This window comes from Erithacus rubecula, assembly GCF_903797595.1.
Source record: "Erithacus rubecula genome assembly, chromosome: 6".
Taxonomy (NCBI): Eukaryota; Metazoa; Chordata; class Aves; order Passeriformes; family Muscicapidae; genus Erithacus; species Erithacus rubecula.
The window spans coordinates 27,409,521-27,427,396 of NC_136688.1; the positions used below are offsets into that span (position 1 = coordinate 27,409,521).

The window sequence follows — 17,876 nt, forward strand, 5'->3', positions numbered from 1 at the left end:
GAACTGGGGGCTCTCCTCGCTATTCTGCTCAGAAGGAGAAGTACCCGTTAATTTGAAATGAAGATTATTAAGAGCTGGGAACGCGTTTGCGGAAGGCTAATTTACCGGTTCCTTCTCAGGAGATCCCCTGTCCCGGCTGGAAGAGCCGGGCGCGGGCAGCGCTGGGGCTGCGCCTCGGCCGCGGGTGCCGTTTGCCCGCGGCCCCGGCCCGCCCGGCGGCAGTTGGAGCCCCGGGGCGGTTCCGCCGGGGCCGGGCCCTTGCAGGTTCCATCCCCGCTCGGCGGGGCGGGCGGCGCCGCGATGGTGGCGCTGCCGGGGCTCCTGCTGCTGCTGCTGGGCGTGGCGGGGGCCCGGGGGGCCCGGCCCGCGGAGCCGCGCGCCGCCTGGGTGACGGTGCCGCGGCAGCTGAGCCCCCGGGCCGGCCGCGACGCCACGGCCCTTTCCTACTGGCTGAACGTGGCGGGGCGGCCGCGGGTGCTGCGCCTGCAGCCCAGGAGGGGCCTGGTCTCCCGCCCCTTCACCCTGGTCACCTACCGCCGCGACGGCACCCGCCGCGAGGAGCACCCCTTCGTGCGGGACAACTGCTTCTACCAGGGCGACGTGCTGGGCAGCCCCGATTCCATGGTGGCCCTCAGCACCTGCGGCAAGGGCCTCCACGGCGTGCTCTGGGTGGAGAACGACACCTACCGGATCGAGCCCGTCCCCAATGACCCGGCCTTTCGGCACATTCTCTACCGCATGGAGGAGGCCAACAGCCCCGAGGGACAGGGCTGCGGACTGACGCCCGAGGTGCTGCAGCAGCAAAAGGCTGTGCTGCCCTGCTTAAAGGCTCCCAAATCAGAGGGGGAGAACGGAAAGCTGCAGGACTGGTGGACGCACATCAGGTACGTGAAGATGGTAGTGGTCGTGGACCACGTGCGGTTTGTGAAGTCGGGCAACAACAAATCCGAAGTCTTGAAGGACGTCATGCATGTCATCAATGTTGCGGACGCTATGTACAAGCAGCTTTCTGTCCGGCTGTTTCTTTTAGGACTGGAGATCTGGACTGAAAGTAACTTTATAAATATTACTAACTCTCTTCCCAGTGTACTTGGTCAGTTTAACACATGGAGAAAGGAAAACCTGGTCGGTCGCCTGTACCACGATGTTGCTCACTTATTTGCATTTCAGCGGTTTGGGGGCAGCCTGGGATTGGCATATATAGGGACAGTGTGTGATAGCCACTGGGCATCAGCTGTTGTTTCCTTCACTGAGAAAAAGTTGTCTGGAGTTTTTGTCACGTTTGCCCATGAGCTGGGCCATAATCTTGGGATGCTCCATGATAAACCGGAATGTTATTGCAAACGCAAGACATGCATTATGTACGAAAACAATGCCAAGACAGATTCGTTCAGTGACTGCAGTTACAAGGAGTATTTTGATCTGGTTATAAATGGTGCTCCGTGCCTTCGTCAACCCCCAGAACCTGGCAGTTTCTACACTGGGAAACATGAATTCTGTGGGAATAAGGTAGTTGAAAGTGGAGAGCAATGTGACTGTGGTTCACCAGCAAGCTGCAGAAGGGATCCTTGTTGCAGCACAAACTGTACATTTACTGCAGGTTCGGTCTGTGCATCTGGAAAATGCTGCAAGAACTGTCAGTTCCTTCCAGCAGGAACACTCTGCAGAGAAAGTACTGGCGTCTGTGACCTGCCAGAATATTGCAATGGGATTTCCCCTCAGTGTCCGCTGGATGTATACAAACAAGATGGAACCCCTTGCCAAGATGGTATTTATTGCTATAAAGGAAAAGGCTCTTCCCACAGAGACCAGTGCCAGAATCTTTTTGGCAAACAAGCCACGGTTGCTCCTTTAGATTGCTTCAAAGCAGTGAATACTCAAGGTGACCGGTTTGGGAACTGTGGTATTCGTGACAATGTCCATTTTACAAAATGCAGTACTCAGAATATCTTATGTGGTAGGATTCAGTGTGAAAACATAGTCAGATTGCCTTTCTTGGAGAACCATGTAACACTAATCCAAACTCCTGTTCGAGATAAGAAATGCTGGGGTCTCGACTATCATGTGGGGATACCAAGAGCAGATCTGGGAGCCGTGGAAGATGGCACACCATGTGGTAATGATATGCTTTGTATCAACAGGACGTGTACAAGTGTATTAGTGCTGAACTATGACTGCAACTTGACAAAGTGTCATGACAGAGGAGTGTGTAACAATCTTAAGAACTGTCACTGTGACTATGGCTGGGCTCCTCCATATTGTGAATTGGAAGGATTTGGAGGTAGCATTGACAGTGGACCCCCTCCAGCCAGGAAGATGTCTCAGAGAGCAAAAGTAAGACTAATACTATTTGGTTTTTTTGTTATGTGTATCATTGGAGTAGCCCTTTCCATCTATTATAGACGGGAAATAGCGGGATGGCTTGCGAGCAAACAGGCCCGATTTCATAGAATATTGAAGTTGTTTCAAAGAAACAGAAAACGAAAAAAAGGAAAAAAAAAGAAAAAAAAAAGAAGTTTCCAAACGAAAATCCACCAAAGGTGGTAAATCAAAATCCTCCAAAGGTCAAAAGCAGTAGATTTGGATGCTGTTGAGGAAATCTCCCTTTAGCAGAGCCATCTGATAGCTCATCAAAATAATTCAACAGGTTCTGAACAGCTCTAATCTCATGTGATATCATTAAATGCAGAGTAAATGTCATCTCTCTATGTTTTCTTTTAAGTTAATAAATGCAGGCAGTAAGGCATGCTTGTCTTTGTACCCTGAGCTCTTAAACAGATATAATTAAAATTGCAGGTATTGTGTTTCTGCTTCATATCAACAGTTTAAAAATGCAAACTTCTTAAAACAGGTGTAGATAAATTACTTGCTTCAATTTCCTCCTTCACCTAATGTTTTCTTCAGTACAGTAAGGGACATGTTTGTGAACATCTTCTGTCATTCATTAACAACCAAGGAGAAAAAATTGCACTTGAAGTCTCCACTGGGTTCCTTCCAGGCAAACTGTTCTATGTCTCTGTGATTTAATTCACATCAGTGAGACACAAACAGGCAAGTAACAGGTATTGCAGTGAGATACAGGCATCTGTTTCACAAGTGCTTCCAGCTGTTTACAGGGAGCAGCCCTTCAGGAGGGAGGTAGACCATAAGGGAGTAGGGTCTTCTTTTTGTGAAAGAGTAGAGAAGGGTTATCCAGACCACAACCAGTAAGCATTGCATTTCTGAACTGTAATATATGTGTCAGAGGTGTAGTGACACCAAATCTGGCATTTCACAAGAACAAATTGTTTTTATTTTCTGGAAATTTTCCAGTGTCTTGACTGCTGGCTGCTTCTGGGAAGTGCTGTGTATTTTATTGTTGCTAAGAGGAGTTGTCCGTGGGGTTCCCCAAGTTAACTGAATTTCTAAAGTATTTGGAATTATTCTGCAAGTCTCCTCTGCCTAGAATTCCTGCAATATTTGATAATGCTTTATCTGACTGTCTCAGGGGGTTTCTCTTGGCTTACTCTGTGATTATTTCTTCAGCTTTAACGGAATGTATCCTTGCAGGTCTATGAAGTGCCACACAGAAGCATTGTAATTTTCATTTTTTTAACAAAATACAAAATATGTCTAACTTCTGAAAACTATTAGGGACATAGAAATACCATTCAATAAGTTTTACTGTTATTATTTATATTCCAGAAGTAACTAGACCATTCTATCAGATCAGCATGAAGAGGAGTCTATAGTCCAGATCACAGTGAAAATATTTTTTTAAAGGAGTTTCAGGATAAAGGGCTCTAATACACTTGTCTGCTAACAAAGGAATTATTTGTAATTAGAAAGTAAAGAGCACACTTTCAGCAAACATTCTGTAAAATCAGGATAAGTACCCCAACACTTGTGAATATTTGGGAAGAAAGATGTTGGTGACTCTACAAATTATGACGGTCAACTCTTGGTGCCTCCCAAATATATAATTTATGTTTTTAGAGTATGCATTTTTCCTGTAATTTTTATGTGTATTTTTTGTGTTCTGTATCCAAAAAGGGACGATTACATTATGATGGGATGTGAAATACAAAGCATGTGATTCAGTTTTTCACAACTTTTTGTCTAGATCAAGTGGGTACTTAGTTATCTGTGCTGTCTGCAGAAATGAGGTAACACATTGTTTAGGCTGTGCTTATTGTTGTGATAGAACATGGATGGTTTTGATTAGGTGATGAAAACTTAATCCTGCATTTATGTCAAAAGGCAAGGTAACTGCCCCTTGACTAACACCACAGATTAATTCCTCATAACCACAGACCTTCAGGGGGGTTGGGGGCATGGAAGAGGTGTGCTCTAAGAAATAACAATTGTAATTCAGGTGTTGAAAACAAGGCACAGGAGACAGACACCCTTGTGGATTAATTGAAATATGGAGATTAAGAAGTAACAAAAGCACTACACCCAGCACCTTCCAACTATTTATGTACAACTAGCACCTACGAAGACTTTTTAAATTTTGCTTTTTAAATACAGAAAGAGTGGCAGAAGTTTCAGGTTCCCACCTTGATGGCCTGTCATTGTTGATCAATAGTATACTATAAATTGCCAAGTATAGATCTATGCTGAGGCAGGGAAACACCAGTCAGGGAGTTCTTGTTTACAGACCTGCATAGTGAAGAGACAGAGTTGTAAATGAAAACACAATTTAGGCTAGAAAGCTTACTTGCAAATGCAGTTTTGGGAAAGATAAAGTAATAAAATGCTATAGTTACTGTTTTTCTCTATGCTTAAAGATTGGTCTGAAAAAACAGGACTTAATTGGGAGGAGGAGGCTTTATCCTTTTGGATAGGAGTATTTCTGTATACTTTTCTCCCATTTCATCTTGGGCCATATGAGCAAGACAAACATGCATCTCAACAAACCTGGTCTATGTTTTATAAAATATATGAGTTCCCTTTCTGGAGTTTTCTCCTTGAAAATATTTCTGTTTCTGATTTCAATACAGCAATGAAAAACTTGATGTTTCTGGTGGTTTGTTAGAAATGTCCCACTTCTCTGAAGGTGCTATGAAGGTGCAAGTATAAGTTCAGTCCTCATCTTTCTGGTTTCCCTTTTTTTCCCCTCCTGGTTCTAACGGCATTTTAAAATGCTTTGAATGGATGAGAGAACTTGGTTAATATGCAAGTCACTTGTACATGAAGAGGCATCCATCTCCCAAGAGATGTGGGTCACTGTAGTACATGAAATGGTGCTGGAGGAAATAAGAAGACACAACCTGGACCAGTGGAACCCCATCACAGAGGGATTTGGAACTAGTTAATCTTAAATGTCCCTTCCAAACCAAACCTTTCTCTGATTCTGTGAAATGGCCTGTGCCAGTGCAGTGAGAGTATTAAGTCTTACGTAGCTGTTAATGTGGCAGGCCAGTTGTGATAGTGAAGCCTGGAGCAGCCTAGGACTAACTTACAATATACCCATGTTTCTTGTTTGAAATTTCTTCCTGGCTAAAGAAAACTTTTAAAAACAATATAGCAGTTATCTCAGATCAAGATAAAATTGGTTTTGTTTTAAGCCAAGACTGTAATTTCTAAAATACATTAAATTGCTGCTAAGGAACACTGTGTATCTTGAAGGAGTTTGCCAAGTACCTTGCAGCTGGTTGTTCACACTCCTCCCACCCCTCCCAGTGGGAAGGAGATTCAGAAAGAAAAGGTAAACCTTGTGGGTTGAGATAAAAACAGTTTAATAATTGAAACAACTAAATAATAATAATAATAGTAATAATAATAATAATAATAACAGAGAGTAGAGAGTAACAGAACCCAAGAGAAACAAGTGATGCACAGTACAATTGCTCACCACATGCTGCCTGATACCCAGCCTGTCCAACAATGTGTTTGGCTCCCTTACAGATAAGTTCTCCAGCTTATATAATGGACATGACATTCTGTGGTATGGAATATCCCTTTGCCCAGTTTAGGTCACCTCTCTTGGCCATGCTCCCTCCCAGCTTTTGTGCACCTCCTCATTGAGTAGAGTATGAGAGGCTAAAAAGTCCTGAACTTAGGGTGAATGGTGTTTAGCAACAACAAAAACTATCAGCTGTGACTATCACACGAGTCATGATTTTGCTCATCATTGCAAGTGTAATTGGACCTTGAATGCCTGTCTCCCACCTCCCAGGCAGGTGTTCCAACACTCAGTTTAGCATTAAGAGATAATGTTGTAGGATTCAGAGAATCAGTACCTAGATTGTCTCTCCCTATAAAATTCAGGAATCCAAAAGTGCAGATAATCTTGGAATGAATGCAGTCAAAAGCATCTGTTATCTTTACTGCAATACCAACCAAACAAAATGGTAGTGTAACATTGAAGACCAGATAAGCTGGTCCTCATTTTCATCAGAGAAGCTGCTGCAGCATGTAGATGTGGCTGTCCAAGCAGTGCCAACTGAATCAGGCCTCTTCATTCTTCCCTGTTGATGTTGTCTGTATTGACAGACTTGTAGCATGTGCTGAAATAGATGAGGATAAATTTTTCCTTTCAATTTCCCATTAATCTATTGGTTCAATAAACCCTGAGATACAGAGTCCCAGGTTCAAGTGGCTCTTTGTTACATAGCAAGTTAAACTACTTTGCCCTTTATTACTAGGTAATTGTCTATTCTATAGAGTTAGGAGGAAATTTCTCAAATCATCAAACCAAACGCCTTCTAACTATTTAAGCATTTCTTAATACCTAGGATCCAGTGAAGTATTTCTTGCCCCAGCAGCAGCACGGTGGTTCTGTACACCGTTTGTGTTTCTGAATCCAGATCACTTTATTGCACCGCAGGATAACTCGGCATTGGCATGGATGCTCTCTATGCTACTTGCCTGGATTGGGCTTTTGCTCCTGCCCAGCACGGTCTGATCTGTTTTTCAGTTTGCTGCGGGGACGGTTAAAAGAGCTGGGAACAGGCTCCTTTCCTCTCTCCTACGCCTACCCCAGACAGCCACGGCCTGCTCCTTAACCTTCCTAAGGAGCCCTGCCGCAGCCTGCGGAGCAGGGCAGGGCCGGGCACAGCTGCCGCGCAGGGGCCAGGGGAGGTGCGGGGGCAGGAGGACGCTGTGCTGGGTTCCTCTGGGCCCGCTGCTCTTCCGCCTCTGCCGCGAGCGCCGGTGCGAGCAGCCCCGTCCCGCGGGGACTACAATTCCCAGCGCTCCGCGGCGCGGCCCGGCGGAGACGCGAGCGGCTGCCCCGGCAGCCGAGTTCCCCGTCAGGCCGCAGCATGAACGGCAGCGTGGCGGGCGGCGGCTACGCCGAGGAGATCATCAGCCTGACCCGCAGACCCTCAGGTAAGGCGGGGGCGGCCCTTCCGCGCCGCGGCAGCCGCGCCGAGGCCGGCGCAGCCCCCGGCGAGGCCGCAGCGGAAGCGCGGGGTGGCTGCGGGTACCGGGGCGGCGGAGGAAGGGTCCCGGCGGCGAGGACAGAAGCGCAGCGGCCAGAGGGGCCGGGACCAGGGGCCTCCCCCTGGAAACAGCAGCGGCAGATGCGCTGCTGCGGGACAAGCTCGTGCCCTGCGTGAGGGAGGGCTGGCTGGGTCAGCGTCCGTCCTCTGCGGGAGCTCCGGTGGAGGCTGCGGACGGCTGGCCGCTGGTTTCCCCAGGAAGCTGCCATCTCCGGTGGAGCTGTTGCTTCCAAGTGAGGCGGCAGCCGCTGAGCGCCCAGCCTTGGATAGCCTGAGTCAGGGGCCATTTGGAAACCATGCGCCCAAGTGGCCGTCCCCCGTACTGTCAGCTTGGCGGTCACTGTGCCCTGAGAGGCTTCGGGTGGTGGGAGAGAGGAGCATAGGCCGCGAGGAAGAGGGAGAAGGGCAATTCTTGGGGCATTTTTTGGCTTTGCTTTTCATGTCTCAACAGCAGCAGGTGCGCTCATGAAAATCTTGCATTTTTACAGGATTCATGGTGCCATTCAAATCACACTTTCAGAAGTGAGGCAAGTTGGCATGAAATGTACAGCTCTGGGGCAAAATCCTGGCTATAGAGAATGCAGACTCCAGGAGGGCTATTGGAGCTAGAGTTGTATTTGCTGTGTGAGGCTTTCTCTTTAACTAAAACGAGTAGGAAGGCAAACGTGGCAGCCCTTCTGTTCTGCACAAGCGCTGGGTGCGGCTGCTGGCCAGCCTTGCTCCAGGGGCTCCTGGAGACCCCAGCACGCACCTTGTTGCTGTGTGTTTCCTTGTTGCTGTGTGTTTCCTTTCTCTGGGGTGGAGGTAGGTCCCATGGAGGGCTGGTGTTGGTCCTGGCCCTCATGCTGGTGGATCAGAAGCCCGAGGGTATGAGCCCAGGGAGCAGCCCTTTGCTTCCCCTGCTCAGCAGATTGGCCTCTGGTCTGAAAGCTGTGTAGCCCTACCTGCATAGGCATGAGCTTAAGCTAATGAAGCTGTGCTTGTCACAGAAAACTGTGCCAAATGAACCTGGTTCTGGTGGGAAGGCTGTTTCTATACAACTGGGGAGCTAAATTTTTAAGGAATATGTAAGGGAATGTTAAAGGGCAGAGTTGAGAATGGTCTTGAATGTGACCACTGTGATTTCAGCCTCGATTACCATGAGCAGCATTTGTCCAGTCATTGAGATGGGCTGTGTGTCTTTAGATTTAGGTTTCCAACTATGTTGCTTGATTTGAAGGTTCTACAGCCCCTTAAGGCCTTGATGTACTTGCTGTGTGAATTATTACTCATTTCTGTGGAAGGAACAAAACACTTACCTGTAAAGTGTAATTGGATACTGTAATCTCTTGAATTGGAGTTTTGACTGCAACTTTAAAATAGATTTGATGCTAAACATCTCTGGCAAAAGCTTTCATTGGTTGTGACTGTATTACCAGTGGCAGGACAGTGTATATTTGTCTTTTTCAAATTTTCTTGTATTCAGTCTCTCATTTCCTAATCTTGCCAGTCCTGATTTTTTTAAGTTGTTTTTGAGGGGCTTTTTTAGTTCAGAGAGGGTGAGGCATAGGGAGGTCTGCAGCCTCAGGGAGAGTCAGAAGTTTAGCCCAGAGCCTGCTTTTAAAGCTCTGCCATTCTGCTTCTGGTCCCTCACAGACAAGAGATACAGTGCTATGTGCTCTCTCTCCTTGCTCCTTCCAGCTGTGCTGTGTCTCTTTTTGTGGCTGCATGAACTGGAAGGGAGAGAATAGAAAAGAGCTTGAGGATTGATAGGAGAGATATTTTTAGGCAGAGTGGAAATCTGAGTGCTGGAAAAGGAAGACACAGTGAAAAAGCCCTGTGACTTCTTAGCTTGGTTTAGCACGAACTGCTGCCTCTGTCACGAAGATCTGTCTCTGCTGATGAAAGCTGTGACTCAATTATTTTTTCATTTGTGGGTAAAAGTTGTAAATTGCTTACCTTTTTTCATATATATACACCTATTTTAGGGGTTTTATATATGAGAAAGAATCAAGGTGTTCTGAGATCCTGATTCCTTCTTTCTGTCTTTTTAATAAGTGTTGATTAAACCTTATACTTTCTGTGCTATGATTTTCCCAAGTTATTGCCTTTATGACAAATAATTTTTAGAAGTGTGGATTTTTAATTTTTTTCCTTTTTAATTTTCTATTGAAAGGTGTATTACTGTGCACAACTGGCCCTTCTTGGAATAGATATTATTCTAGTTGAAATGTCAGTATTTCTTCAATTTTCTCTCGCTTTCATTTTTTTCCTCACTTGTCTGAAGCTGCCAGAAAGGGAAGGGAAAAAAAGGTATGGCAAAATTGCTGCTAATATTTCTTTACTTCCCAGTTGTAGATGCACACTTAAAATACCATGACTCATTTTGTAAATGCTTTGATCTCCTGTGACTAATTTAAAATGCTGCTTCCCAGCAGGCATAAGGTGGTTTTACTTTCATTTGAAACTCTCCTTCCCAAGGTTGCCAGTCCCAGCTTAAAGAGAAAATAATAAAGAAAATGAAAACAAATAAATCAGTCTAGCTGAACGTGGGCAGAATTTGCCCTCAGCTGTTCTTGACAATAGTTTTTGGATGACTGGTTTATGTCAGAAAAAACCCTGAAACTTGGGGTTTTTTCCTTTTATTTTGATTGCGTATTTGATTTTTCTTTCCTTTTCCTTGACTTTTCTTTCTTTTTTCATTGCAAGCCTCTTAGGGAGTCTTTCCTGTCCCTTGTCATACATTTTTATTTAGAGAGAAACTTAGCTTCATGTACAGTGGGGAATGTGAGGGTTAATCTTAGGGTTTCCAGACTTCAAATTTAGTTTGTTCTTCTGGGTTTCAGTGAAACAAGAAGTCTTAACTTTAATCCAGAAGCTGGATCCAGCTAGATATCTGTAACTGAGGCTTCCTTTAAAGAATAATACAAAATGGCAAAAATGTGAAGTGGACATCAGTTCTAATAAATGCATGTGTATTCCTTTTTGTTTTGCATTAAATCTGCACACTTTGTCTTTATTTCCTATCACATTTGAATTCATGAAACAGTATAAAGTGATTGTATAAAATTGAAGTACCTTCATGTAGGCTAATCTTATTCCTGGAGGCAAGGCACACCATTTCAGCTCCTGAGATGTGGAAGGGGAGCCTTCTTGAGCTCCAGGTGCCCTCAAGCTGCCAGCACAGTTCTTGCCTGTTTCCTCAGCTGTAGACAGGGTCTATTTCTCCTCACCTTTCCTTACCATGTTTCCTAGCTCACAAAACACTAGTCAGAGGTGATTTCTTGTAGCTCAAAGGTAGTGATTTACTGTAAAATCATGTGAAATGCAGAATACTTTTATTTTCTTCCACGTTGTGCTGAAGAAGTGTATTCCTGCTGAAGGCTGAATCGGTGTCTCAGAAATGACGTCATGCCCCTCAGTATTCCCCAGCACCCACCTGAAGCAGCTCACAGGTGTTTTGTGTAATGAAGCCTCTGGGGTCCTCAGGCATTTGGTGTCTCTCCTCTGCTTTCCAGACCAGTTTCACTAGAACAGCTTTTCTAGGCAGTGGAGAGATGGTTGAAAAGGATGATGCAGATTTGCATGCTGTGAGTTTTTGTATGGTGGAGACAGCAAGACAATGTGGGAAGGTGCAGTCCCCAACAAGCAAGACAGCAAGTGTGCTTGAATCTTTGAGCTTTTCTCATCAGGTTTTTCTTTGGCTTACCTTAGGGTTGGGCTTCAACATTGTTGGTGGGACAGATCAGCAGTATGTTGCCAATGACAGCAGCATCTATGTCAGCTGGATCAAAAAGGATGGGGCAGCTTACCTTGATGGCCGATTACAAGAAGGAGATAAAATTGTAGCGGTAAGCCCTTTATTCTGTTGTCCCCTGTGTTCTTGATCTATGTGATGGGAGAGGCAGGTTTTCCATCACAGTGCGTAAAGAGGAAGGATGTGGTGCAATAATTAGATAGTCCCAAGCAAACTCCATGGAGGAGTTGTCTTGGAGGTCTGGGGAGAGCTCTGAGCACTAGAGAGGTGAGTGCCTCTACACATGGGCTTAGCTCTTCTGCCTTCTTGATTTGCCACAAAAGTGCTCTGTGGTGGTGTGCGTTTCCTCTGTGACTTGCCTCCTTAGGGTTTTAGAATCCAAAACACCTCTTCTTGCTCACAATGGATCATCATTTACACACATGTAAATAAAGGTCTTCCACCTCTTTAGTTTCCATTTTTTGACTGGTAATCTATCATTTCTGATCTTTTTGGATAGGGGGATTTTTAGACTGTAAAACTTCTAGGCTGTAATATTCTTCTCTTTGTTTCAGCTCCTCAAGAATAGCATAGGCTGCTTCTTCTTTTTGAAAATTGTTTTCAAGTGTCTGATGTTCACACCCACTGGTTCTTCAGATAGCTGGCAATTGTGCAAGAAACAAGATTTACAAAGTGACGGGTGAAGAAGTAGCCTCTCTTAGTATGATACACCACCTTTTTGTACTCTCTAATTTTATTTTACACTTGCTTATCATGTTCCACATGTGATCTTTTTAGCCTGTATGGACTTCCTTGCACTAATTGGAGCCTGTTATTGATCCAGAAAATGATATTAAGATATTAAGTTAAACTGAGAATATTCTCTTTTTCCTTGACAGTTTAATATTTGCATACTTGTGTTTGGGAACTATAAATAAAAAGAGAAGGGAGGCACTGTATCCTAGGGGATACAACTGGGGGTAATGGGGATGAAAATGAAAAATTAGGATGAATTCACACAGTGAATGAAATCAAGTGGGTTATAAACCCTGTGCCATTATATATTTTAAATTAAGAAAAATCCTAACATTTGCAAATGGATGCCAATAAGTATGCAAGTAAATTTTTCTGGGTTTTTTTTGCTACATCAGTGTGCTTATAAAAGTGTGTTTACAACAGTCTTTCAAATAGAGAAGTTTCAAAGATGCACCAGTGGAGGAAACAAGGGAAGCGACTCAAAACAATAATTTTGCTGTAGCTGCTCTTTTATGTTCATTAGCTGTCAGAATCATACCTTTGATTTGCTTCCAGTAAAGCAACAACATCAGAAGCTGCTATTGACATAACTGTGGTCTTTTATTCTTATTTTGCTTCTAGTTAGTTTTTTTCAGTACCTCTGTGTTTTTGCTTGGAGTTTCTCATGTTCTGTCTCAACATATATAAATACATCATAATATTAATTAATTAATTTGGATCTTTATTATTATAGTATCATGCCCCAAATGCAGAATTTTGTGAAACATGAAGATTTTTATGTCTTATCCTTCCTATGTTAGCCTGCATCATTAAAAATTTGCTTTTTTTACCTTCAGTATCTGGCTCTCCTTTTCCTCTTTTCCAGATCAATGGCAAAGACTTGAAGGATTTGCGGCACAGGGATGCTGTGGAGCTGTTCAGGAATGCAGGCTATCACGTGTCTCTGAAAATTCAGCGCAGGGTATGTTTCACCTGTTTCTTAGGGTTACTTCTGCCTCACTTTAGTTTCTATGATTGGTGGCTATTTCAGGAGAAGAAAGAGTGTCCAGGTGCTCAGCCTGGTGTGTGCATATAAACATTTTGTTTGACCTATGGCCTTCTCTCATTTTCTCAGCTGTAATTGTCTCTGTATTATTTTGTAACCAATGTAGCCTGTGTATCAGTGAAAAGGTGAGTTTGGAGATGTCACCAGGTCTTTGTTTTGCTAGTGTATGTTGTATTTGCTCACTGATATCCTTTCTCAGAGGTAAAGTTTGTGTGTGAAGACAGAATCTCAAGTTGCCCAATTTTATTTCAGTGGCCAAAATCATAATGGGGACAGAACTCCTTTTGTTTCAGAGGCCATCACTCATGTTAGTGATGAAATGTGTGTGCAGCCCAATGCTACAAGATAGACATTGAGGTGCTGGAACATGTCTGGAGAAGGGTAATAAAGTAGGTGAAGGGTCTGGAGCACAAATCTGATGAGGAGGAGCTGGGGATGTTTAGCCTGGAGAACAGGAAGCTTAGGAAAGACCTCACTGCTCTCCACAGCTGTCTGAGAGGAGGCTGTAGCCAGGTCGGGGTTGGCCTGTTCTCCCAGGCTCTCTTGTTATGGGTTCTGACATAAATAATTTTTTTCCTTATAGTTGCAGCCACAGAATGGCCCTGTGAGCCATGGAGGAGATGGAGACTCAGGTGGGCTTCCTCTGGCAGCCATTCTTGTGCCAGGCCTGGCGCTTGCTGCGACAGCAGTCTGGATCTTGCTGAGGTATCGACAGCGGATGTGAAGAGTTCACTGGGATATCACTGCATATTTTACACAGCTATGATGTAATTTAAAGATAGAGAATCAACAATCTTGTCACAGACTGATGCCAAAAAGGATCGTTGCCTATCATCGAAGTTGCTGCTGATGTTCGTATACATTGATTTTTTTGCAGGGTGGGTAGAAGCAGAGAGTAAAAAGGGAAGGGAGAGGACTGTGTTTATGTAAAGAGTGGGATAGCTGTATTTTTTGACAAATCTGGGGAGGTTTTGCCATCCTCCTCTATTTTGCACCATGAACTTTCAAACACACTCATCTATTCCACATTTTAAGAATTAACATTTGGTTAAAGGGAGTGGGAGTTGGGATGGTTTTAAATCAAAAACATTTTCTAGAGGCTTTGCCTTGTTTCCACAGAATTTTTTCTTGAATTTAATGAATTCTGTCCAAACCATGAATAAAAAAAAGCAATGCAAAGGGTGCATTATTTTTCCCATTGAAGTTTTGTTGGTTGTTACTAAATAAATGCCTTAAACATGTAAAATCTGATCCATGGTTTCGCAGGTAATATCTTCAGTGTAGCAGCTGATTTAACAACAATATGCAGTATTGGTGAGTTATTTTGCCAGTTGTGGAAAGATAGAAGGTAGCCTGCTGCTGGAAGAAGATTTTGATTTTCAAAATGATTGCTCATTTTTGCGTCAGGGTTGTAAGAGAAAGCTTTCCACAAAATGCCAGCATATTGGAGAGAGACAAGCAGACAACTGAATCACAAGAATACGTGGTAAAAGAGATTTGGGCATGCTGAAGCTGCAGAAGAGACTTTAAATTAGTAGTGAAGCAATAGTTCCTGCATTCATCAAGTGGGTTTAAGCCTGCATCTCTCAAGTTTGAGGTTTTGGGGGTTATTTTTTGCGCAGGGAATACTTCAGCTAAAGTTTTCTGTAGCAGCTAACGTTCTCTGCAGTCAGGAGAATCTTGTGATTACTGAAAGGGAGAAGCTGAGAGCAGGCTGGGATTTTCCTGGCTTTTGCTTGTTTCTAAAGAGTTATGTGATGTTCAGGCTGTCAGCTTTAAGCCAGGGTAAAGCTTAGCAGGTAAAACCAGAGTGAAGAGACCGTCCTCTGGAAAGTATATGGCTGAATTTACCTGCAGGGTCTCATCTCCTCACTGTGATTTGATAAGTTTTAAATGCCCCAACTGATAGGAGCTCAGTGGATAAGATCTGTTTCTATTGTCTCTGATAAATCAATGTGTTTTATTGTTTTTGTTAAAAAAAGCAAAATGCATGGTCTGGTCTGTATGATGCCAAAAAAGAGATCACATATGCAATATATGTTTTCAAAGAAAAACTGGTGTCTTGGTGCTTTACTTATCTCTATTACTCTTGTAGGACATTGCTGATGTATTTGAATTGTTGTGTTTGCTCAGGACTGTGTTCTGCTGTCTTCTGGAGATAAAAGTGGTTATGCTGTTGAATATGACATCCCTAAGACACCTCAGAGTTTCAGAGCACTTGGATCACATGAAATCTTGCTTTGGCCTATAGACTGCTCTAGTGTAAGGGAAGGAGGAAACAGGAGGAATTTTGCTCCATGTTCTTAGGGGACTTTGGGAACAATGTTGATATTGACTGGCTTGGGCTAAGGCATGCAGTGACTTGCCTTGGCCAGTAAACCAGTTGTGCCTGATAGCAGAAGGGCTGCTGTGTAGACAGATCTTTGCAGATACAGCATGAACCAGCTTGCTTGTGACCTCCTCCAAATATTTGGCTGTGGTGTCCATGTGCAGCACGTGTGTATTAAGATGGGTGATTAGAAATTGATGCTGTTGTATCACAGCCTTCAGAATAAAGATGCAGATGTTAAGAAAATGTCCTGTCTTGTTATCTTTGCCTGAGTTGAGTTTCTGTGATGAGAAAGAGTATGTGGAACAGGCTAGGAGGATGGGAATTTGTGAAAGGTAATGGTTAGTTCTAGTCATTTCTCATTTAAGTAAGAGAAAGCAAAACCTTTGGGGTTTTTTGTTTGTTTGTTTAACCCTTCAGCTTTGGGACTTTGATACTGTTCAGACATGATTGCCATTTATATTGCAGGCTGTTTATTAAGGAGGGGGAGAGTTATATCCAATGCTCAGATAATTGACATGCCTTATTAAAAAATAAAAGGTCCTTCTGGTGCATAGTGTTCACAATTATTGAACTGCCACTCAATAGCTTTTTTTTGCAGAAGTCTGGGTAGTAGTTTTTACTCAGGTTTTAAACCATCCGGTCTAAAAGTGAGTAACACCTTTGTGTACCTGCCTGGTACCAAACAATCCCTTTTCCAATCCCCAGACACCTCTTGTCCCATTTATTGACAAAACCCAAGTGGAAAATACCTAAGCCTCAAACTTTCCTGTTAACTCTGGTTCATCCCATTTTCTTTCAGCAGCTGGACTGTCTCACTTAACCTTTCCATGTTTTCCAAAGTATTTTCCACCATGTGGTTTCTGAAGCCTTGAGTTTCATCTTTGCACTAGATGCTGTATATACATTTTCTATCATTGCAGAAGAAGCAAATTTTTAAAAAATCTCATGAGGACAACTTGTAAATACAAGTGATCAGAGAGAGTGTTACCTTTTGTTGCAACTGAAATCTCTGGGTTTTGTTAAAAAAATAAGTTGAAATCCTGAAGACAAAAAGCATCCTAACTCTAGTTTATGTTTGTTTTTGTTTAAGAACTCATTTGCCATTAATACTGAGGGCAGCTGAAACTCTAAAACACACATATTTTAAATACTCCTGTTTCTTTCCCATTCTCATCCATCCTCTCAAGTATATTGTGAATGTGCTGCTGAAAAATGGATTTTCAGGTCCATAATTTAAAGACAAATCTGCCTAGTGTGACTTTTTGTGTATTCTAGGCATTTGTATCTCAGTCTTCAGAATTGTATGTGCTAATAATACATATTTTACTAGGGCATAACAGTGAGAAAGAGCAGCCAAACTTGATCTGAAGATTGGTAGATGCACTACTTCTGGCACTTTTTAATTAACACAAACTAGAAAGGAGTGTGTGGGAGGGAGAGGTGTCTTTCTTTCAGTTTGCCTTTAGGTTCCAGCAACTGGTTTGTTAGCTTATTCAGTGCTAGATTAAAGAGGCCTCTAATAACTGATAGTCCCTCCCTTTGAGGGGATTTATGTGTTGTAATTGCCTTACCTCTCACATTATTTTTAAGAAATGAAGCCCTTTCAGATTCTACATGTAGGATACTTTCTCTTTTTTAGTAGTTTCTGTGGTTCTATGTACCCTTTCCAGTTTCTGTATTGCTTTGTAAAGTCCAGACACCCCAACCACGTGGGAGTCCCACTGTTCACCAATGGGACCAATGCCCCATACTAGGAGTTTTTAATACCCTCTTTGTCTGCAAACTTTAATTTTTTTTCTTAGATATGGATAAGCACAAAGTACACCTAAGCCAACTCCCAAGAGGTTGCTTTTTCTTAACTGGCTTTTAAAGTCTCTTAGGAGTGGCATACAGCTTTGCTCTTTTTCTTGTGCTGTCTAAAGTGCATTAAGGAATCTGTAAAAAACCACCTTTGGCCCATGAGGGGTACCTTCTCTTAGTTTGTAGGTCAAAAGAGTGATTCATTTGGTCATAGTGTGACACTAGAAACAAGTGTTAAGTGCCTGTATATTCCCCCTTCTAAATCCTTGTCCATACCCAATGTGACCTGCTTAGTGTGAGGAAAGGTGTCTGACTTTGCATTTTGTTGAATGACTGCACCTGCTGTTTGCATTGGCTGTGCACTGACCCACCAAGATTACTGTCTCTCTGCCTTGGCTGCTGTATTATTTACCAGTCCATTATCTTCAGCAGTACTGCTTTTGCCTTCTGCTAGATCATCAACAAAAATGGTGAATGGAGCTTTGTACAGGGGCAATTTCTCCCCGTGGTTATGAGTTTTCAGTAGCTCTTGGCAATCTCCTGATATTTGGATTCTTGGTTTAACGGATGCATTTTGATAGTGTATGCCATTGATTTTTAAAAAAATACATGTATTGTTATTTTCAGCATCTTGCATAGTACTAAATAGATTATGTCTGAATGGTAAGTAAACTTTGTGTGTTCTTTTGCTGGCACAAGCTGATCCAAGTGTAAGGATCTGTAAAAGATCACAAGCAAACTTCACTGCAGAGTGACTGTATTTCTTACCTGGCTGCCCATACCAACTTTCCTAGGCTGAAA

General features: G+C 43.3%; 2 protein-coding genes across 3 annotated transcripts; both read left to right on the forward strand.

Moving 5' to 3' along the window:
* Nucleotides 1-150: 150 nt before the first annotated feature.
* On the forward strand, nt 151-2,750 carry LOC306803897 (disintegrin and metalloproteinase domain-containing protein 20-like). The gene has a single exon (XM_079309850.1). The coding sequence runs from the start codon at nt 301-303 to the stop codon at nt 2,545-2,547; it is 2,247 nt and encodes a 748-aa protein (XP_079165976.1). The 5' UTR covers nt 151-300; the 3' UTR covers nt 2,548-2,750.
* A 4,267-nt stretch (nt 2,751-7,017) lies between these two features.
* LOC306803907 (synaptojanin-2-binding protein-like) lies at nt 7,018-14,194 on the forward strand. Of its 2 annotated transcripts, none has more exons than XM_079309878.1 (4): nt 7,018-7,314; nt 11,121-11,257; nt 12,764-12,859; nt 13,527-14,194. In XM_079309878.1, exons 1-4 carry the CDS (start codon nt 7,248-7,250, stop codon nt 13,665-13,667), a joined length of 441 nt encoding a protein of 146 aa, XP_079166004.1. In that variant the 5' UTR covers nt 7,018-7,247; the 3' UTR covers nt 13,668-14,194. The 2 variants fall into 2 exon arrangements, with proteins under 2 accessions (XP_079166004.1, XP_079166005.1); XM_079309879.1 differs by lacking the exon at nt 7,018-7,314 and adding an exon at nt 7,620-7,733.
* Nucleotides 14,195-17,876: the final 3,682 nt, after the last annotated feature.

Excerpts from the sequence above, each read along its gene's own strand:
- LOC306803907 (XM_079309878.1), top strand. The coding sequence starts at position 7,248 with ATGAACGGCAGCGTGGCGGGCGGCGGCTACGCCGAGGAGATCATCAGC. Across the intron at positions 7,315-11,120 it reads CCTGACCCGCAGACCCTCAG|GGTTGGGCTTCAACATTGTT; the intron begins GTAAGGCGGGGG and ends GGCTTACCTTAG. Across the intron at positions 12,860-13,526 it reads CTCTGAAAATTCAGCGCAGG|TTGCAGCCACAGAATGGCCC; the intron begins GTATGTTTCACC and ends TTTTCCTTATAG.
- LOC306803897 (XM_079309850.1), top strand. The coding sequence starts at position 301 with ATGGTGGCGCTGCCGGGGCTCCTGCTGCTGCTGCTGGGCGTGGCGGGG.